General features: G+C 44.5%; 1 protein-coding gene across 1 annotated transcript in view; it reads right to left on the bottom strand.

Moving 5' to 3' along the window:
* Nucleotides 1-21,044, bottom strand: part of LOC137460588 (tetratricopeptide repeat protein 7A-like) — a gene marked incomplete at its 5' end in the record, with an annotated part of 84,524 nt that extends 63,480 nt beyond the window's left edge. The window contains 3 exons of the mRNA XM_068170841.1: nt 6,570-6,704; nt 15,549-15,646; nt 20,928-21,044. Of these exons, the coding sequence (XP_068026942.1) occupies nt 6,570-6,704; nt 15,549-15,646; nt 20,928-21,044 (350 nt within the window). The remainder of the gene's footprint in view (nt 1-6,569; nt 6,705-15,548; nt 15,647-20,927) is intronic.
* Nucleotides 21,045-23,570: the final 2,526 nt, after the last annotated feature.

Genomic DNA, 23,570 nt, shown 5'->3' on the forward strand with positions numbered 1-23,570 from the left:
TGTGAAGAACTTTCTCTTCACCTCCAGCCTAAACCTCCCCTGGCACAGCTTGAGACTGTGTCCTCTTGTTCTGATGCTGATTGCCTGGGAGATGAGACCAATCCCCTCTTGGCTACAACCTCCCTTCGGGTAGTTGTAGAGAGCAATAAGGCCTCCTCTGAGCCTCCACTTCTCCAGGCTAAACAACCCCAGTTCCCTCAAAAATAAAATAAACCAAGCTGGCAAGTGTAGAATAAAACCTAGTATCCCCCTGAGAACATCTGGATGAAGAGAAACAGGGTATTTTGTGATCCTGTACCAGAAAAGTGTAGGACAGAGATTACTAAACCAGGAGGATTACAGAACCACTGCTGGCCTCTCAGCCTCATGAGTAACATTTTAAAGGGAACCAAATCAGCTCACTTCACTACTTCTATCTGCACTGTGAAGTGTTCCTAAATCCTCCTAGTAAGTAAACACTGCAGGGCAGCCATCTTTGCAGTACATCTTTATTCTCCTCAGCAACAGCTGTGCAATAAAGGACTCCCTCCTGCTTTCCCTCACCAGGCTCCAGCTTTTCATACTGTTTTGCATCACAGTAAAGAGCCACAAAAATCACCAGTGCTTATGGAGCTCAGCAACTCAAGCAGTGAATGTGGAAGTTCTATGTTTGAAATTCTAAAACTTGAAGGCACTTTAAAAAAAAAAGAAAGAAAAATATTAGAATTGCTTCAACAAGTAGTGCTGCATCATGGGATGGTATCTGATCCCAGCTTTCTGGCAGTGTCCGTAAACATGCCTCCCAAACCTGATAAACGCCTTTAATATCAGAGCTAACAACTTGACAGGGCTTAGGATCACCAAAGGCTCCAGGAAGGAAGAGCATTTAAGCACCTGTATGCAACCTGTGCAAACAAGCTGTGCTGGGTCAGCTGAGGGCGGGGGAGGGCCTGGCTGTGCTCTTGGCTCCCGCCAAGGTGCCTGCTGTGCAGCTCTAGGCCAGCCCCCTAGCTGCAACAACACATTCTGGTAGAACAAAGCCCGGCCCCATTAATACAGCTTTTTCCCAGGAACTGGCCCATGCAGAATAAAATAAATAAGTCCCAAGCATATTGTGAAGGGGGGAAAAGAAAAGTTCCTGCTGTACATAACTCGAGGGAGCAGATGTTTTTCCATTAGCTCACTGTCCTCTGCCTACACTGGCTCCCTGTACATTTCTTGTTTGTGGCATGTTCATTACAAGAGTTTTTCCTACGGTAAACTTCAGGATATTGCAGAGAGACAGCAGACAGCCCACTCCAGTCCTACTGTGACTACATGAAACAGTTATCCTAGTCGGTTTTCTCTAAATGCTCCTTTAAATTAGCCTTAGGTCTACCTGGTGAGGTTCAGAGACTGTGCATAGCAGGCATTTAGCCAATCTGAGATCAAATTACCAGACCTACTTTGCTGTGAGTGGCCATATTTGGTAAAGTATTGGGTTAGTCAAGAAGCTAAATTGTCAGATATAAAGTACTAGTAAAGACAAACAAAGTAGACATTGTAGTTAAAAGTAAAGCTTAAAATAATACAGCAACAGGAGCTGGAGTATTAGAATCCTTATTAAACCCAGCTTGCAGCATTCTGAAATGCTCTAAATAAATAAAGCATATGGCTAGTACAGCACGATTGTATTTTCTAAACAAAACTGAGGAGTATTGGAATGATTTTTAAAATTAATTAAGGGGTAGAAACAGTTCCTAGGTTAGACAGTTCTCTTGGTAACATGTGAAGCATCACAACCAGCAATCTCTATGATTCCTCTCGCAGCTCTTGCTGCAACAAGACGTGGAAGGAATTGACAAGCATTACTAGTGCCACAGAAGTTTCTTTTCTCAAAGCTGAAGTCAAGGTCTCATTCATGAAGAGCAGAAAAGGGAGAAATGAGCATATGGACCATCTTATGCTGGAGGTGCACCACCACAGCATGTGCACTGCAGCACCCTTCCTGAGCACGGCCTGCAATTAACAGTTTCTCAGAATTGAAGCCAAGAACAAGGTTTAGACTTATTAATGTTGAAGTCTAACAAAATTACTCTCTCCTTTTAAGAAGCCATTAGATTTCAAGAGGACTAAGGCATTGTTAAAGGGGACTAGACAAGCTGTGTTAACAGTCCTTGATGCAGAGCACTTGAAAACAAAGTATGCCTATTGCTATTCCAAGCATGCCCGCTGCAGGGAGTGGACAACCTTTCTAGCCCTTGGGGACAGCAGAACTCGTACTCTTCCAGAGCTAATTGTAACTACCTGTAGAGAAAACAGGAAGACATGGAAGCCCACTGAGGAAATGTACTAAGTTCCCTGCTGCAGATGACTGTACTCCCCACAGATTCTAAAAGAGATGTCTGGATTTAAGATTAACTGTGAGAATTCATAGTTCTATTTTGCTGTGTGAAAGCAAAGAAGAGGATTCTTTCCACAGGCCACAGATTCATTGAGTAGCTCTTTGGCTGCTTACAGAATGTCTGAAAAAATTACCTTGTCAAAGTTTACTACGCATTGTTGCAGTGAAAGACAAGGTGCAGCATTCATTACAGTGCAGCACACCTGCATTTAGCATATGAATTGCCAGACCTCCTCCTTTATTATCTTCCTTACTCAGCTGTGCTGGTCATAAACCCAGAAAGGGCAACAAGGCTGGTGAGAGGCCTTGAACACAAGCCCTATGAGGAGAGGCTGAGGGAGCTGGGGTTGTTTAGCCTGGAGAAGAGGAGGCTCAGGGGTGACCTCATTGCCCTCTACAACTACCTGAAAGGTGGCTGTAGCCAGGAAGGGGTTGGTCTCTTCTCCCAGGCAACCAGCACCAGAACAAGGGGACACAGTCTCAAGCTGCGCCAGGGGAGGTTTAGACTTGAGGTGAGGAGGAAGTTCTTCACCGAGCGAGTCATTCATCATTCGAATGGGCTGCCCAGGGAGGTGGTCGAGTCACCATCCCTGGAGGCGTTCAAGAGGAGATTGGACGTGGCACTTGGTGCCATGGTCTAGTCATGGGGTCTGTGTTGATAGGTTGGACTCGATGATCCTTGAGGTCCTTTCCAACCTAAGTTATACTGTGATACTGTGATACTGTGAAAAGTTACAATTAAACCCACAGAGTCTAAGACCTCTTCTGTGCAAAATAAATATCTTTATCACAGCACAAAAGAGATTAACTATTTGCACAGAGTTCACAGCCTGGCCTTCAAACAATATTAAAGGTGCTAATTGTGAGACCCATTGGGAGCACAAGAAGGGCTCTCCAGCACCTCCAAGGGACCTGAGGATGTTTCTCTACAAGACAGAAGCTCCTACTGCAGCTGCAGGATTCCCCTGAGTATCATCCAATAGTTAGCACCCATTAACAGTCCCTTTGGCAAGTCTATGCAGGCTCCAGCCTGGCTGCTGGAGGGCTACAGGAACAGCCTCACATAGCTATGGGATAGCTGATTTTGTACACCATTTTCTAATGTCGGTGCAGAAAGTTCTGACCAAATCAAATTGGTATCATTCGTTTTCATGCCTGGGGATACAGAGAGGCACGGGAACTGTAATGGCACTAACAGAGCCCAGAGGCACAGCTGCGGCCTGGTGCTCTAAATCCATAGCCACACACGGAGACATGGCAAGCTGCATCCTCTGTCTGAAAAGGACAGGTGTTTTGTTATAAATTTACAACGGTAAGAGGTTAGGAAATAGTAATATTTTTATCTAAAGATTTATGATTCATACTATAAAGGTTAAAGGGTTAATGACAACAAAAACAATACCCAAGTCATTTCCCAAAGGCAGATTAACATTCTTTCCCTTTAGAGCTAGCACACTGAGGTATGAAAGAGTCAGGCAACTTGCCTAGAGTCACAGGATGAGTCACTGACTGAAAAAGGACAAGTCCAAGCTAAACCTGATAGGAATCTACAGCATACTGATGCAGCTCTTTCACGAATATGCAGGGACTCTGGAGCAGGTATTAGGAGTGATACGCTAATCGCCTGTTGCTTTCCACAGCTCTTAACTCCGGGTGAGCTGTAACACAAAAGCCTGTGACTACCTCCCCTGTTCTTAATCATGCATTGCTGTTTAATTTGTTGTTCATTTAATATCTCTATTTTGGGAGCTACTTATTATGACTATACCAGATCCTCCTTTCCCCTCCTTTGAGACAGGAAAGTACAGAGAGTCAGTGACACCATCTTGGACTACTGCACTCACTAAGGACAGTGTAAGATCTGATTCACTTCCAAGAAGTCCTCTAATTGTTCAGGTGGTGTGCCCCTCTCTGCAGACAGTAAAGACTACCTAAAATACCTCTCCTTATCCCATTACTGAGACATCCACATTACTGAGAGAAGAGGATGAGCAGTACCTCACCAAGTGCTCATTAAGCTGCATCCACAGCAATAACTGACTTCAGTAATGAAATTACAAAGCAGTCACAGTACATATTTTCAGAGTATCAATCCTGATTCAAATCCAGTTAAAAGTTAGCATGAAACAAAGCAAAGCTTTTAAAAATATCTGATAGATCTAAACCACAATTGAATAGGACAGACAAGGTACAGCTTACAAAAGTAAACTCTATCTAAAAGAATTAATTAACACCTTTGAGAAAAGCACTCTATTTACACTGGAAAGTAATGGCAGCAATTCACAGCACTAAGCACTAAGTCTTTATTACTTTTGTCTTTCCACACAGCAGCATAAATGTAGACTGCATAGAGCTATCTATAGGATGAGGATCAGCAGACACCTGATTTCTCATCAAACTCCATTTTTTATGCTCCCCACCAGCCTCCTCTGCAGCCTTAAATCAGAGGCATCAACTGAACTACACAAAATATTGCTAATGGTTTTGAAGCCAACAGCACATCATTGCAATTCACATATACACAAGTCATTAAGGGAACATGTAATTAACTTAAAGGAGATGCATTCCATAAGGTAACTTCTTTTGTGCTTTAGTTGTCAAATTGGAACAAAAAGAATGACATGCATATTGTGAAGTCTGCTTGTTAGGAAATGGCCCACAAAACCAGCCATAAAAATCTTTGCTGAATGCTTAAGAAGAGACTGGATGAGGCACTTGGTGCCATGGTTTAGTTGATTAGATGGTGTTGGGGTTAGATGGTCACGGGTTGGACTTGATGACCTCAAAGGTCTTTTCCAACCTCGTAAGTCTGTTCTATTCTATTCTATTCTATTCTATTCTATTCTATTCTATTCTATTCTATTCTATTCTATTCTATTCTATTCTATTCTAATCTCTGCATGAGTGTCTCAAACTGACTTGCAACCTACAAAGCCTTGGGAGATTAAAACAATCAAGGATAAAATGAGTGGAGGATTTGGTCTTTTTAACAATTTTCACCTAAACCTCATCAAAGACTGGAAAGCTCATAGTCTAAGTAATATTTAATACATGGTTTGCCCAGTCTTATTACAAGGAAGCATACAGGAAAAGGAGAATCAAAACAATTGTCCCTACCAACTACCTACCCTCTTCCTTTAAAAGCATACTTTAATAATGACTAAAGTGTTTTGTGTGCTATGGCAAAAATAGAGTTAAGTTGGAAAAAATCATACTATACTGGTATTTTTGTTTTGTTATATTGAATCAAGTAAGTGAGAATAGAATAGAATAGAATAGAATAGAATAGAATAGAATAGAATAGAATAGAATAGAATAGAATAGAATAGGATAAACCAGGTTGGAAGAGATCTTTGATATCACATCCAACCCATCATCCAACACCATCTAATCAACTAAACCATGGCACCAAGCACCCCATCAAGTCTCCTCCTAAACACCTCCAATGATGGTGACTCTATCACCTTCCCGGGCAGCCCATTCCAAAGGGCAATCACTCTCTTGTGTATAATTTCTTCCTAACCTCCAGCCTAGAATAGAATTAACCAGGTTGGAAAAGACCTTTGAGATCATCAAGTCCAACCTAGCACCCCAGCTTTGTTGCCCTTCTCTGGACACATTCCAGCATCCTGTGTCAACATCCTTCCTAAACTGAAGGGCCCAGAACTGGACACAGCACTCAAGGTGTGGCCTAACCAGTGCTGAGTACAGGTCAGAATGACTTCCCTGCTCCTGCTGGCCACACTATTCCTGATGAAGGCCAAGATGCCATTGGCCTTCTTGGCCAACTGGGCACACTGCTGGCTCATGTTCCGCCTACTATCCCCCTCTGCCTGGCTGCTCTCCAGCCACTCTGACCCCAACCTGTAGCACTGCATGGGGTTGTTGTGGCCAATGTGTAGAACCTGGCCCTTACATTGTTTTAAATCTCACGCCCTTGGACTGTGCCCATCTGTCCAGCCTGTCAAGGTCCCTCTGCAGAGCTCTCCAACCCTCTAACAGATCAACTCCTGCCCCCAGCTTGGTGTCGTCTTCAAATTTACTGGTGATGCACACAATCCCCTCATCCAGCTCATCAATAAAGATACTGAACAGGAAACTGCTGGAAAAAGGTGATTTGCAACTACTGATTTTAAATATTCTGTTAATACTTCTGCAATTATATTCTCTGATGGCAGGAAAAAAGTGCAGACTGTCCAGCACTTACCAGCTTGCAACCAAATTTGTTGAAGAACTGTCCACAGCTGCACAGGTCCCTGCTTCATTGTACTGCTCTGCATAGTTATTTCAGACATGGCCTGTTCCAGTCTTGATGCAGCAAGGGAAGAGGCTCGCTGTGATCCTATGGTCCAAACAAACAAGAATAACTAGAACAGAACAGAACAGAACAGAACAGAATAGAATAGAATAGACCAGACCAGGTTGGAAAAGACCTTTGAGATCATTGAGTCCAACCTATCATCCAACACCATCTAATCAACTAAACCATGGCACCAAGCACCCCATCCAGTCTCTTCCTAAACACCTCCAGTGATGGTGACTCTACCACCCCCCTACACAGCACATTCCAACGGGAAATCACTCTTTCTGTGAAGAACTTCTTCCTAACCTCCAGCCTAAACCTCCCCTGCTGCAGCTTGAGACTGTGTCCTCTTGCTCTAGTACTGGCAACCTGGAAGAAGAGACCAACCCCCACCTGGCTACAACCTCCCTTCATAATAATGCATTTTAAATTTCTTTGGGATATTACTTTGACTCATTAAGGCAGTTGGTCTGATTCTCTGCTCACTGAATCAGATTTATGTAGTAAGGACTCCACTGCATTGTGGCATGACCACCTAGAGAACCATGTTTTATAAAAGGTTAATTTACAGGAAAAAACACACCACTACATCACCTGAGAGCTGCAGCTCAAACAATTGAATTAAGAGACAGACAGTAATTTTACAAAGATTTGCTTAGCAAGTCAAGAAAGTGACTGTATTTTGCTCACTGAAAAGCAGAACTCTACCATCAAATATTTCCTATGAATACATATTATAAGCACACTGTCACCACACAACAGCAAAACATGGCCCACTAATGGAAAACCTTACTACAGCATTACAGAGTATCTTGGCACTGCTCACACAGCAAACACCATTCCTGTGACATCAATATTTTCTACTGGTTTACATGCAAGGTGGTTTTTCATTGAACCTTGGAGAGCAGGGAACCCAGTGCATTGACTCAATTAACCTTGAGTATGTGATGTATGAAGCTCTTGGTGCCCACACCTGTGGGAGAAAACATCATGTCAAATGTAACTCCCAGGATGAATACATAGGGAGAGACCACGTTCTCTAGTACAGCAAGCAGGATCATACTGGTCAGCTGACCTCCCAGAGAGGTAGCACCAAGAGGATGGTAACAAAATGAGAAGCTACAAAATGAGATTTTAGAGGTGGCTTTGTAAAGCTTTGGGAAATAAATATTATAATACGTTTAGGTTTAATGCAACTTTGAGGTTGCTAAGTTCTTTCTCTGGTGAGCCACTGTGACTGAAGGAATTGCACTGATTGGCATTATTCTGAATCTACCCTTACAGGCTGACCTTGGAGACCACAAGCTTCTGGAGTTAAAATCCCACTTTCTCTTACCACAGCCACCCGGAGAATCATAGAATCATAGAATCAATAAGGTTGGAAAAGACCTCAGAGATCATCAAGTCCAACCTGTCACCCAACACCTCATGACTACTAAACCATGGCTTCAAGTGCCACATCCAATCCCCTCTTGAACACCTCTAGGGACAGGGAATCCACCACCTTCCTGGGCAGCACATTCCCATGGCCAATTACTCTTCCTGTAAAAACTTTCTCCTGAACTCAAGCCTTGCAGTGTGACCAGCAGGAGCAGGGAGATCATTCTGTCCCTGTACACAGCACTGATTAGGCCACACCTTGAGTCCTGTGTCCAGTTCTGGGCCCCTCAGTTTGGGAAGGATGTTGACTTGCTGGAGCATGTCCAGAGAAGGGCAACAAAGCGGGTGAGGGGTTTGGAACACAAGCCCTATGAGGAGAGGCTGAGGGAGCTGGGATTGCTTAGCCTGGAGAGGAGGAGACTCAGGCGTGACCTTATTGCTGGCTACAACTACCTAAAGGGAGATTGTAGACAGGCAGAGGTTGGTCTCTTCTCCCAGGCAGCCAACACCAGAACAAGAGGACACAGTCTCAGGCTGTGCCAGGGGAGGTTTAGGCTAGGAGGTTAGGAGGAAGTTCCACATAGAGAGAGTGATTGCCCATTGGAATGTGCTGCCCAAGTAGGTGGTGGAGTCACCATCACTGGAGGTGTTTAGGAGACTTGATAGGGTGCTTGGTTGCATGGTTTAGTTGATTAGGTGGTGTTGGATGGTAGGTTGGACATGATGATCTTGAAGGTCTCTTCCAACCTGGTTTATTCAATTCTATTCTGTTCTATTCTAAGCTTCTCCTGGCACAGCTTGAGACTGTGTCCTCTTGTTCTGATGATGGTTGCCTGGGAGAAGAGACCAACTCCCTCCTGGCTACAACCTCCCTTCAGGTAGTTGGAGACAGCAAGAAGGTCTCCCCTGAGCCTCCTCTCCTCCAGGCTAAACAACCCCAGCTCCCTCAGCCTCTCCTCATAGGGCTGTGCTCAAGGCCTCTCCCCAGCCTCGTTGCCCTTCTCTGGACACATTCCAGCAACTCAACATCTTTCCTAAACTGAGGGGCCCAGAACTGGACACAGGACTCAAGGTCTGGCCTAACCAGTGCTGAGTACAGGGACACAATGACTTCCCTGATCCTGCTGGCCACACTGTTCCTGATGCGGGCCAGGATGCCATTGGCCTTCTTGGCCACCTGGGCACACTGCTGGCTCATGTTCAGCCATCTGTCAGCCAGCACCCCCAGGCCCCTTTCTATCTGGCTGTTCTCTAGCCACTCTCCCCCCAGCCTGTAGCTCTGGCCTAGGAATTGGTACTCAGAGAAGTTGGGATGGCTCTGGACAAGGGAAAGGACAGAAGGGAAATAATCCTGTCACGGGATATACTCACTACGTGGTCACTCTGAGAAGGTGGAGTGTGCTCAAGAGAGGGCTGCCAAAGCACATCTGCTTAAGAACAGATCATCACCCCCTTGGGGCCAGGGAAGCAGCAGGCAGAGCTGCATGGTCCTCTCACTGGTGCTCCTCTGAATGTTGAGCAGGGACCTATCCTTCTGCCAGGTCGAGAGAAGACACGTTTCCATCCTGCACTTCTTTGCCAAACACCTGTGCAGCATGGGACAGGATGTGGTCCACAGTTTTTATGTAACCCAAGGCAGTGCTGCCCGCCCTGCAGAGCGGCTTGGCTGCGGGGAGGCTGCAAGTGTATCCAGAGCATAAAGCTGCTATGGGAAAGATCTGTCACATTATCTCACCACTAGCTAATGTCATTCATTTCAAGCAGGAGAACTTCAGAGCAGTCCTGCAGCACAGGCGCCTCCCACGGCTCCCTTGGAAAATGCAAATGTGCTCTTCCCAGATGCATTTCTTCAAGTTCTACATATTTTCAATGACATTCCAGATATAATGTTCCAAGAGATGACAGTGCAGTAATGTAGCAGCTACAGCTTTAATGGCATGGTAAAAGCCATTCTGCCTTCAGTGGAGAATTTATTCTATTTAACAGTTTAGCAGATCCATCTTCAGCCTGTTTCACTGTATGGGATTCCTCCCTCTGCCCTGCCCACTCATACTCCTCTCCCACATCCCTACCCCCACCTGGGAGAAATGTCACCAAAACTGAATTCAAGTCAGACAAAGGTTGTTTAACAGAGGGAAAACTACCAGCGCTCACCCTCAGCTATCCAAAAGATGGACAGCTTCTTTGCAGCACAAGAAAATGGCCACATGGACAGCTAGTAACTCTGAAGTTAATACAGGCCTCTTGCCTGGCAAACTTGGAAAAAATTACATGGCCTTTAAGTATGTTGAAGTCAGGGTAAGCAGATTCTTATATTAGGACTCTTGATTGTATATGCTTTGAAAGAAACCTTTGGTATGACATTTCTCGGCCAAGGCTGCCCTCTTTCAGAGAGGCTTTATGGATCTGTGTTTCTTGCAAGCACCCATATGTGATGCTGATCTATTGCCCTAGATGCCAATGGCATCCTGCCCTGTATCAGGAATAGTGTGGCCAGCAGGAGCAGGGAAGTCATTCTGCTCCCGTACTCAAAACTGGCTAGGCCACACCTTGAGGACTGTGTCCAGATCTGGGCCCCTCAATTTAAGAAGGATATTGAGACACTTGAATGTGTCCAGAGAAGGGCAATGAGGCTGGGGAGAGGTCTCGAGCACAAGCCCTGTGAGGAGAGGCTGAGGGAGCTGGGGTTGCTTAGCCTGGAGAAGAGGAGGCTCAGGGAAGACCTTGGGGGGGAGCAGGGTGGCTCAGCTTGGTAGTGCATCAGACCCTTAATGGGAAGGTCGTGAGTTCAACCTGCAGTGGGCAGTAGTGTCCTCCCTACTCTAGTCATGTGGTCTGTTGTGACAGGTTGGACTCGATGATCTTTGAGGTCTCTTCCAACCTTAGGAATACTGAATACTGAATACTAATTCTTGCTGTCTACAACTACCTGAAAGGAGTTTGTAGCCAGGTCGGGGTTGGTCTCTTCTCCCAGGCAACCAGCACCAGAACAAGAGGACACAGTTTCAAGCTGCACCAGGGGAAGTTTAGGCTGGAGGTAAGGAGGAAGTTCTTCATAGAGAGCGTTGTTAGCCATTGGAATGTGCTGCCCAGGGAGGTGGTGGAGTCACCATCTCTGGAGGTGTTCAATAAAGGATTGGACATGGCACTTTAAGCCATGGTTTAGTAGTCATGAGGTGCTGAGTGACAGGTTGTACTTGATGATCTCTGAGGTCTTTTCCAACCTTGTTGATTCTATGATCCTTCTGTCAAAAAGCAGGCTTCATGGGAATATCACTATGAGCCAGTTGCACTCAATGGAACATGAATTAGCTAGTCCTACTTTTCATCAGCTGGGAGTTGTCAAGAGGGAAAAGTCTGTGCCTTGAGACTGATCCTACCCACTGCTATGGGCTTCAACCCCACAGCCATAAAATGGGAACCCAAGTTACAGTGGAGACTCTGCATTTAACAGCTTTTGGCATTCCAGTCCTTTTGCAGTTAATATTCTTTTCCATTTCAGCCTTCACAAGGATGCAAGCCATATTAGGTAGAGGCCTTCTAATCTCTTCTCATCCCTGCCTGGCCTCAGATAGAGATACACCTTTTTCTGGACACACACCTGCCAGATGAAAAGGCTCTCTCCATTCCAGCCCACACCTGCATGTTTGTTACTGCTGTTCTTGCCTCCTGCTGGACTACTCACAGGAATATTCCTTAAATCTTGTTTGCCCAAATAAACCCTGGAAGAGCTCTTTGCCAGCCTGGCCATTCTAGACTGAAAGGGACTGAGCCACTGCTCAAGCAAAACAGTGACCCTGGGGTGGGCTGAAGGCTACTGGAGCCACGAAAGAGTACACCTCTAACACGCACTGTCTCCCAAGACAGGAGGTAGGCATGTATCACACTAGTATCTCACTGACCTCAGGGTGCTGGGAGAAGCCAGAAAGACATTAGAAAAAGACATTAAAGAAAGACATTAAAAAAAAAAGTCTCTGAATGCCTCTTCCAAAATAAATGCAGGTCTTTGTATGCTAAAAAACCCCCACTCCACAACACAGAACCTGTCTCACAGAACTTTAATGTCATGCCTCAAAATACTTGCAAATGTTGGCATAAGATGATACTGCACAAATTTGTTATTATAGTGCAGCCTTTTTCTCTTTTTAACAGCTCCATGAGACAGAATATAAACTTTACATTTTACAGTAAAGCTCTCCACACACTTTGGAAAGACATCATGAAAACAACATTTACTTTGTTGTAATGAGCTCTGTGTATAAGCCATACAAAACATACCTAAATAATTTTTAAGTGCCATTCTAGAGTTGTTATAAGGCCAAGAAGGACCAAGTTTAGTATTTTGCATCTATGAAGAAACTGCCATCAAAATAGAAATGTACCTCAGCAGATTTACTAGGCTTATAAGAAACACAGAATTCCCTAGCTAAATCTCTCCAGGCAAGAGCATTTAAAAATAAGACTAAATCAGCAAGGCAGCTGACTGCTATCAGTGAATTTAGTTAGGAACACTGGTTCAGAGAGGAAAAGATGAAGAAAATAGAGGAATTAATCTTCCTGACAGCAAGCCTAAAATTCTGGCATAGCAAATAATCCCATTGTGGTCTGACCAAGGGAGAGGCCAGTGTCAAACCCGGTCACTGTAAGCTTCCCCCTTCAGCGCCAAGCTCCAAGCTCCCAGAGCGCCTGTGCATTGCAGCGATACTGCTGCACACTCCCAAGGGATTTCACAATGGAAACCAGAGCCTGTTACAGAACGATGCAAAAATATCAGACCTCCTCCCTCCTTCAAAACAGCCAGTCACAACCACAGCTCTAGGATGGTACAAGGGCAAGAGGCACTAGAGCTGTCCTCCCCAATCTCACCTCCCACTGTGTTAAAAAGGCTCTCAACTGGGACCCAGCTGCCTTCATTCTGCAGATGGAGAATAGCAGCACCTACAGCCTGCAGAGCAGCAAGCCTCAGATCCTTGCTGAAACCAGCCAGTGCCAGTCCTGGGCTAAGGAGGATGGTGTAATTTCAGTAAGAGCCCCATCCTAATGTCTGCTGTGGGTACAACCGTGTTAGCATGGAAACCTACATTCTCAAAGTGGAGGAGGAATATACATCTCGGCTGAAACCAAACTGTATGCAGTGCAAATCATTTTACACGGGTGGAAAGCTGGTCTAAAGCGTGTACTTTACATTCATTTGCTCTTTCTGGCAGGCAGTACTACTGCATACAGCACTTTCTGCTGAACTGCAGCTGCTCTGTTGCATGCTGGATGCTAGAACTAGGCTAAGAGCAGGCTGGAATAGGTATCCAATCTAGGTGCTTTCTGATAGGGGCACTACATAGAGACCATACATGTACCATAACCCACTCAGCTCCAGCAGCATGGTGGGAATTGGATAGGTAACAAAAGCACTATGACAAATGATATTTGTGGGTTCATGTTGTTTTCCTAGTGATGCTTAGTGCTGGTGGGTTCTGCAAACAGCATTTTCCAAAGAAAAAACAGAAAGTCTACTTTACTGCACAGCATCAGGGATGATAGGATGTATTCCACAAATCATCACAATTATCTTCAAGTGATGACTATCCAAAATGATTTTGTATCATTAGGATACTTTCATGCCATAGCTACTCCTTTTTCTAGATAATTTTTAATATGCCAAACAGCACATATCCATTTAGCATATCCTCTTTAGCTACTTGGGCTGAATTTGGCCTATTCTCTTTGATTAAGCCATAGATTATACACATGTCATATAAGTAATGAGAAAAAAGACCTCTGCAAAATATAGAGACTTGTCCCAGCAAAGCCTAATAAAAGGGAAGTTGGATAAATAGATTAAAAAATACATGAATGTCTGCACAGAATCAGTCAGATTATAATGTCATAAATACAGACCCTAAAGCTTTAATGATGCAAACAAAAGAGCATACATTCTGAACAATGCTTTGCTGTTTCAATGTTTGTATGCTCAAGACCGAACCCTGCAATGCTTCTGAACCATTAGTGGATATAAATGGGGGTTGAATCATAGAATCAATAAGGTTGGAAAAGACCTCAGAGATCATCAAGTCCAACCTGTCACCCAACACCTCATGACTAACTCATGGCTTCAAGAGCCACGTCCAGTCCCCTCTTGAACACCTCCAGGGATGGTGACTCCACCACCTCCCTGGGCAGCACATTCCAATGGCCAGTTACTCTTTCTGGGAAGAACTTTCTCCTCACCTCTCCTTCACCTGGCGCATTTTGAGACTGTGTCCTCTTGTTCTGGTTCTGGTTGCCTGGGAGAAGAGGCCAACCCCCACCTGGCTACAACCTCCCTTCAGGTAGTTGTAGACAGCAATAAGGTAATAAGGCAATAAGCAATAAGGCAATAAGAGCCTCCTCTTCTCCAGGCTAAGCAACCCCAGCTCCCTCAGCCTCTCCTCACAGGGCTGTGTTCAAGGCCTCTCCCCAGCCTCGTTGCCCTTCTCTGGACATGTTCAAGAGTCTCAATGTCTGTCTTAAATTGAGTGGCCCAGAACAGGACACATAGTTTACTACAAGTCATGTACTTAACACATGAGAACTTCTCTATCTCAGCCATATGTGCTAAGCATATGACTTTAGTTTTACCAATTCCAAATATTCAAGTTTAAGACTCAGACAAACCCTAATTCTCTAGCCCCAAAGCATGAGACTTAAGTATTAGTTTTGGGTTTTTTTTAATAGGCTTTTATATTCCTCTTGCCCAGCTTTTCAATTTGGGGGTTTGGGTTTTTGCAAGTGTTTCTTACACATCCACAAGAGTAGAAAGTTGCTTCACTAAAAAACCCTCAAAGTTCAAAGGCAAGTTTTTCACATAATCATCTGATTCTGAGAGTTGGGGTTTTAAAGGAAGCAGCAAATATCACGAGACATGATAAAATCACAAATCTGAAACACTCGCTGAAAGTCTCTTCCCCTTCCTGCCAAGCTTAGCTTTGATGTCTCAGTTACTTCCCCCTGCTATGTCTGTTACTGTGAATGTGGACTTCCCATATATTAAAGCATCACAAATTTTACATACAAATCTCAAAGTAAATCACCCTCTAATAGAGCTGACATTTTCACTCAGCTTTCTAAAACCACAACTGCTGGCCTGATCAGGCCATGTGAAAATTATTAGACTGTGGAAGGATGGGGCCAGGAGTTAAAAAGAAGGACTGAATTACACAGTTCTTGCAGAAGTATAACGATCTCCTATCTAATACCTTTCATGGTCCCCTTGGAGAGCTTTGAAAAAGAAAGCAGGAACCCATCCTCTTGTTTTCTGCATGGGGAAGCCAAGGTACAGACAAACCAGTCAAATGTCCTGTAGCAGAGATGGCCCTGTGAGACAGATCTGGACCTCCTGGCCACCTGCCCAGCAATGCATGCATGCACAGATCTGCAGCCCACCATGCTCACTGACAAAAAGAGCCCCATTTCTCTCACACAAAAGCAGGCTTTTAGGATGGTAAAGTACAAATCTTGTTTCCTCACCACATTCAGCATCATGAGCATCCGGGAGTGTGAGATGTAGCCCGTTATGCTTTTTGATCACTGGTGTTTCAGTCACACTGCTTCCTTTCTCAGAGCCACTGCAAAGAAACAAAACTGTGTTATTTGTCCACCTTTCAGTAGAGAGACCACGTTCCCCTCCACACAGGCAAAAGTCTCATCTAGCTGCCACTGGAACTGAAAACTCTAGCTTTTCAGTTGCATGCAATCTGCTTCTTGAATGTGTTGTAACATTGCATCTGGCTAATAGACAGGAAGCTCAGAGACACAGTGCCCAGCAAGGGCTCCAGGAGACATGCTGGCACCTGTTTATTTGGTTGTTGGAGTCTTTGCAAACCACTGGATGAGGAACATGTTAGCAGCTAGAAGCCAGACCACAGGAGGCCAACCAGTAGCCCCACACACTGGAAGAACTATGTCCCTTGCCAAAGGATTTGTTCACAGGTCTGCTGTGAAGATCCTATTGAAACAAACCAATTACCACCTTCCACCCAGGTGAGAATTTCTTCATTTTGAAGGGATTATTTTCTCCTTTTCCACCCTCGTTCTGTTCAAACAGAAGAAGATAAAAGCTACCATATAGCACTACTTTATGAAAGAGGACTATCTGGTCTGCTCTTCTACTAGACTTCTGTCCCCACATGAGAGGTCTTGCTGGGTGCTGCACTTTGGCCACAACAACCCCATGCAGTGCTACAGGCTGGGGTCAGAGTGGCTGCAGAGCAGCCAGGCAGAAAGGGACCTGGGGGTACTGGTTGACAGTAGGCTGACCATGAGCCAGCAGTGTGCCCAGGTGGCCAAGAAGGCCAATGGCATCCTGGCCTGTATCAGGAACAGTGTGGCCAGCAGGAGCAGGGAAGTCATTGTGCCCCTGTACTCAGCACTGGTTAGGCCATACCTTGAGTCCTGTGTCCAGTTCTGGGCCCCTCAATTTAAGAAGGACATTGAGACTCTTGAATGTGTCCAGAGAAGGGCAATGAGGCTGGGGGGAGGCCTCAAGCACAGCCCTATGAGGAGAGGCTGAGGGAGCTGGGGTTGCTTAGCCTGCAGAAGAGGAGGCTCAGGGGAGACCTCCTTGCTGTCTACAACTCCCTGAAGGGAGGTTGTAGCCAGGTGGGGGTTGGTGTCTTCTCCCAAGCAACCAGCACCAGAACAAGAGGACACAGTCTCAAGCTGTGCCAGGGGAGGTTCAGGCTGGAGGTGAGGAGAAAGTTCTTCCCAGAGAGAGTGATTGGCCATTGGAATGTGCTGCCCAGGGAGGTGGTGGAGTCACTGTCCCTGCAGGTGTTCAAGAAAGGATTGTATGTGGCACTTGAGGCCATGGTTTAGTTAGTCATGAGGTGTTGGGTGATAGGTTGGACCTCTGAGGTCTTTTCCAACCTTGTTGATTCTGTGGTTCTGTGAAAAGGAAGATTTAAAAAAATGCAATAATAAAATAATCATGTGCCTAATGAAAAAAATCACTTAACACAGAACTCCTGAGCCCTCCTGTCACCACATACTCTGCCATGCCCCCAGGAGCAGGCAGTGATGGTATCTTCTCTCATCATCCAATAAGGGACAAAATATCAAAAGGAAAAGTGACTGCCCTGGCTACTTTGTCTGGCACACTTCCATGCCTGCAGCTCAGCCTTTGGACAATATTCCTCCCAGGAAACAAACTATCAAAGAGTCACGATCACTGTGGACATCCCATCTTGCAGTCAGATCAGCCCTTTACCAGGGATTACACAGGATTCCCTTGAATTGATATTAATTTAGGAGAAGAATTAGCCTGGGACTGCCACTTGGTTTTAAACATTATTGTTCTTATATCATAGAAAACCAATACCAAAGGATAAATCAAATCTTGTCCTTCCCAGCTAACAATCTAAGACTGAAAGCCACTTATTGTTGTTTATTACAGTGATAACCATGATTACAATAGCTAATTAACCTTTTCACTTGATCTTTGGCATCAAACATTACTGTTTCTGTTAACAGACCTTGAATTCTTGGACATTTGACTGTTTGCACCAATCTCCAGCCTTGACTGGGCCTGCCTGTCTTCCATATTGGGTTTCCACACTGATATTTCATTTGAGACTATCATGTGGTAACATATACAAGGTAAAATGAAATTCTCTTTCCTGTGCCTCAGCTTTGCTTAGCCAGGATTAACAGAAGTTCCCTGGCTGGGGGCTGCTGGTGGAATAGAAGGTGTGTTTCTGTCTTATGCGTGAATTGCCTATGCAGGAACACAGCAGCTGAGGTGAGCACTGCTTTGACGCAGCAGCCATCAACACAGTGCCACTGTTCAGGCTTATGGCTTGTACAGTATACTCCTATGCAAAGGACAGGTGAGGAGATCTGTGTTTGATCGCAGTAAAAACTGACCACAGGAGAGTAGTGTTCAGAGGAGGCTCAATGAGATGGCCTCAGTAAACAAAATGCCAACAGCATGGCCTTTAAATTGGGAAGACAGAGCGAAATCTCAGCCTGACAACCATGTGGACTGGATTGTGCAGAAAGCAGCCATTGCCAATGGTTTTCTTAAATATCACGGAGAAGGGCTGAAAATTAACTACTCCTTCAAAGCCACAGCACAAGGCTTTCAGCCAAGAAAGATTTTCCATGCACCACAGAAGAGGCAGTAGCCAGGCTATTTGCCTTGAGCATACAGCATTGGAAAGGCTAACAGTGCAACTCATTCTGCCCCTGTACTCAGCACTGGTTAGGCCACCACTTGAGTCCTGTGTCCAGTTCTGGGCCCCTCAGTTTAGGAAAGATGTTGAGTTGCTGGAAGGTGTCCAGAGAAGGGCAACAAAGCTGAGGAGGGGTTTGGAGCACAGCCCTGTGAGGAGAGGCGGAGGGAGCTGGGGTTGCTTAGCCTTGAGAAGAGGAGGCTCAGGGGAGACCTTGATGTCTACAACTACCTGAAGGGAGGTTGTAGCCAGGTGGGGGTTGGTGTCTTCTCCCAGGCAACCATCACCAAAATAAGAGGACACAGTCTCAAGCTGTGCCAGGGGAAGTTTAGGCTGGAGGTGAGGAGAAAGTTCTTCCCAGAAAGAGTAATTTGCCATTGGAATGTGCTGCCCAGGGAGGTGGTGGAGTCACCATCCCTGGAGGTGTTTAGGAAGGGACTGGATGGGGTGTTTGGTGCCATGGTTTAGTTGATTGGATAGTGTTGGGTGATAGGTTGGACTCAATGATCTCAGAGGTCTTTTCCAACCTGGTTAATTCTATTCTATTCTACTCTACTCTATTCTACTCCATTCCATTCCATTCCATTCCATTCCATTCCATTCCATTCCATTCCATTCCATTCCATTCCATTCCATTCCATTCCATTCCATTCCATTCCATTCCACTCCATTCTTTCTATTCCACTGCCCAGAATTTTAAAAGGTAGTTGAAACAGTGGTTAAATGGTGAAAGAAACTTTTCAAGATAACACTTGATTGTGAAAGACTGCAAAGGCAGTAGTTTGTAAGAGAGAAAACAAGAGAGAACTGTGAGCATGGCATATGAACAGCTGCCCAGGGAGAAAATACTGGGTCCTGAAAGACTCTTTAGTCTAGCAGAATCATAGTAAGATTGCAAATCTAAGAAACTTAAGTCAGACAAATGCAACCAAATACAACTAAAGTGCAATCTAATTGTGTATGCAATTAGCAGCTGTTTGAACTAATAAAGAATACTGGGTGTAACAGTTCTCAGCATTATGGAAACAAAGGCTTCTCTTTTCTAACAGGCCCCAAAAAGTATCTGTGTCCAAGGCTCACTGATAAGAATTCCCCTTAAGTTCCTTTGCAGGCCCAACCCAGAATATTTTACATATTTGTTAGCTGATACTGCTGTGATCTGCTTAATACAAGGGGCTTCCTGGCTTACTGAACCCAGTCCAAAACTGCAAGTACCAAGCCCATTCTTGTTACCTTTCATGCAGTACTTCCCAACAGAAAATGGCTTATGACTTATTTTTAGAGAAAGCCAGAAAGTCCCACTGGGAATAGCAGGGAAATACACATTACAGATCCTAAAAGTGAAAGCAAAGCAATTTGTTTTGTTTAGGCTTTCTACTGTTAAAGATTATCAAAAGCCTCTCTAGCTATCATATCTTGGACTTCAACAGCCAAAGCACAACTTGGGATTCAAATACAATCCAAATGGCTGAACTATTTTGTCTGTTTTCCAATGTACTTCAGCCTCAGGCTTGCAGCCCCTCCTTGCAAGATCAAATCTTAGCCACAATCATTCAGTCAGCGTGGATTTGACCAGTTTCATGAGGAGTACTTATGAGTAAAAAGACTATTCATATGAGAGGTATGTGACTGAATCCTTAGCTCAAGAGACTAAGGCTTAAGGAAATCAATGATTTGAGCCCGGAAGAGACCATTGCTCTGCTGCTGTGTAAGTATCTAGATTTTTGTGTTTGGTCTGCTGCACATTAGCTAAACCAACAAGGAATTGCTAATAATCTCTCAAGGACAATTTGTATACAGACATGCATCACTCTGTACATACACTTCTGGTGTTTATAAAGCTTATGAAAATGCATGAACGATGCAAGCTTCATCAGTCTGCTGTCATGACTCTTGCCATCAAGCACACTCTCCTATTAGAAACAACCTCTATGGACATTACAGGTGAGAGGCAAGTGTGTTCTTGGGATAATATTCCCAAGACAGTTGTACACTAGTATAATGACTAGGGCAGCATCCAAAGGGATACTGTTTCTACAACATTTCCTTACAGAGCGGAAGCAGATGAGAGGGAAGGAACAAGCAGGGAATCTAGCTGCTTAAATGTTCAAATGCAGATTTGCTAGGATAAAGGGAAGGAGAAAGAAGCTACATCCTTTACTCCTTTGTTTGCCCAGTTAGCACCAAGCTATGCAACTGGCATGTAACCCTGGCTTCTGATAGAATCTTGGCCATGTGCCTTTCTTCAGCTTACTCAGTTCAGGACTGTGCCACCCCCATACATCCATACATTCCTGGGCAGTGCCAGCTACTGCAGACGGTGAACAGTAACTGACAGAAGCTTAGTACTGGGGAGGAAAATTAATTTACCCTCCATTCTGGACATCTGAACATGGCTAGAGATGTTCAGATGATGAACTCTTGGTTCAAATTGCTTTTTCAGTTCTAGAATCTTGAAATTTGTTTTGTTATGTGTTGGTTGTTGTTTGTTTGTTTTTAATAATGGCTATTAAAATCTTTATTTTAAATCACAGTTAGAAGTATCTCTTATGCTTCTTCTTAAACAATGCTGTTTATAACCCTTTTGGCAAAGCAGCTTTAGTATCTAGAAAATTAATGAAGATAACTGCATGACCACTATGAAATCCAAACTTGCTAGACAGTAGAGTAAGCCTACCTGTGTTGTAAAACGTTATACACCGTCTGCCACATCTGCAACATATGTCTGCATGTCACCAGAGCCTCTTCAGGTCCTTTATGTATCCATTCCAGTTTTACTTTGGTGAAGAGTAAGCTGCAAGATGCAAAAGAATAACATCCTTTTTTTTTTAGCATGTCATAAATATGGAGAATCAGTACTAGGCCAGTGAGATCCTGGCAGCCAGGATTTTTACTGTGTATGTGTATGAGTAGCAATAAAAGGAAAAGGCTGTAGCACAAAACATTTCATTTGGCTCAACTTTGCTTCTCCCCACAAGGAGATGAGAGGATTAACAGCACTCCTCAGCTGCAGTCAGATTTGCATCACAAAGCTGGCAGGACAGTGTTAAAAGTAACGCATTGCAAAGCTAACAAGGTGAAACTGTAGGGTGAATCTCATCTTACTGTGGACCACGACAGCAGCATTAAAACCAGAATAAAAAGGAACTGCCATAGTACACATGTCAGACTATTTTCTTAGTCTGGCATCTTCTTATAGCACTGGCTTATATAAAAGAAAACCTCATCAGACTTAATATATGAAGACAATTATGTAATGCCTCACAGGAAGGAAACATTTTTTCTTAACCCCAGCTGGTGATCATCTCATGCCCCTAGGCTAGACAGCTGGTAGCCCTTGTACATTCTCCTAGGTAGTACAACTGCTGCTACTATTCTTGTACCTAGAGAACATGCACTTGCACAGACAAGTGGAATTCAGCAACATTAGGTCAAGCAGAGGTTAGAAGACAGATCTGGGAATGACACAACTTACCACTTACTGCTAGCTTGCCTTTAACACCACCCTCCACAACACCCGTTTATTATTCTTTTTGAAATTGCCAAGACAATTGAATTTCTTTCTTATTGACTGATGCAAACTTACTTCTGTTTTAGCATTTTCATAACATCCAATTTGTACCCATTTTTGAATTGGTTCAGTATGGCTGGCTGGATTCCCTGGATGCACACATATCCATTCACACCACATCAAGAGTTGACAATACCAGGTTTGTGAATTTGACCTGTAGACTCCTGGGGAATCCAGACAACTCCAGGAAGAGACAACAGCAACTGGACAGATGATGTTAGAGAAAACCAGGCAGCTGAATAAGGGATCACTAACTTGCAATAATTAGAAATCTACAGCCAGTCACAGAATCACAGAATGTTAGGGGTTGGAAGGGACCTTGAAAGATCATGTAGTCCAACACCCCTGCCAGAGCAGGACCATCTAGAGCAGATCACACAGGTCCATACCTACAGTAATGTGTTAAAACAACAGTCCCATTCTGTCATTAGGGTTTTTCTGGGGGGAAAAAGTCAACAAAATGTAGCCCATTTGTATCAGCTTCCAGTGGGAAGTCTGCTCATGGCCACTGCTACCACTGTTTGACCTCACAGGGGAAGCATTCAACTCAATTCCACAGGGAATTTGTCTTAGTCTTTTACCATTTTATCCCTGCTCTATGCTTGCCTTTGATTTTCACTTTACCAATCTGAACAAAATAAACACTAATAAAAACATCCCCTGCTCTTAGAAATGCTGATCCTCCAACTGAAAGTGCATGCCCTTTTTATGTTCAGGAAGTTATTTCTGGGCTGGATCCATGGACTGATCAAATTTTTTTTGCTGGGACAAAGAATACAACAGAGGCCACACTTAATAAAAACAAGACCAAATTCAAATGAGAGGTTAGTAATGGAAACTGGCCAGCGACACATGCTGCTCTGTATCCCTTAGTTGATTGGCCTCACAAGAACAAAGCTTGTTTTAATACAACAGAATATTAAATCAACCACTTAGGATCAAGAAATATGTATCACACTAGAAAAATGGGAGGTTATACCCTGGAGTGCAATGGTATTATAACAGCTTCATGAATGCAAAGCTGCTGAATAACAATGTAGTTAAGAGGTCAAGCAACCCTTAACATCCATATACGGAAGCACAAATCAAGCAGGAGCTGGAAGATGTGGTTATTACAGTTCACAGCATCAGCTAGACACTTAGAATAGAATAGAATAGAATAAACCAGGTTGGAAGAGACCTTCAAGATCATCACGTCCAACCTATCACCCAACACCACCCAATCAACTAACCCATGTAACCAAGCACCCTGTCAAGTCTCCTCCTGAACACCTCCAGTGACGGCAACTCCACCACCTCCCCGGGCAGCCCATTCCAATGGGCAATCACTCTCTCTGTGTAAAACTTCCTCCTGACCTCCAGCCTGAACTTCCCCTGGCGCAGCCTGAGACTGTGTCCTCTTGTTCTGGTGCTGGCTGCCTGGGAGAAGAGACCAACCTCTGCCTGTTTACAACCTCCCTTCAGGTAGTTGTAGAGAGCAATAAGGTCACCCCTGAGTCTCCTCTTCTCCAGGCTAAGCAGCCCCAGCTCCCTCAGTCTCTCCTCATAGGGCTTGTGTTCCAAGCCCCTCACTAACTCCGTTGCCCTTCTCTGGACTCGTTCCAGCAAGTCAACATCCTTCCTAAACTGAGGGGCCCAGAACTGGACACAGGACTCGAGGTGTGGCCTAACCAGTGCAGTGTACAGGGGCAGAATGACCTCCCTGCTCCTGCTGGCCACACTGTTCTTAATGCAGGCCAGGATGCCATT

Source organism: Melanerpes formicivorus, unplaced genomic scaffold (assembly GCF_026170545.1).
Source record: "Melanerpes formicivorus ecotype bairdi unplaced genomic scaffold, bMelFor1.0.p_v2 SCAF_669, whole genome shotgun sequence".
NCBI classification, from domain to species: domain Eukaryota; kingdom Metazoa; phylum Chordata; class Aves; order Piciformes; family Picidae; genus Melanerpes; species Melanerpes formicivorus.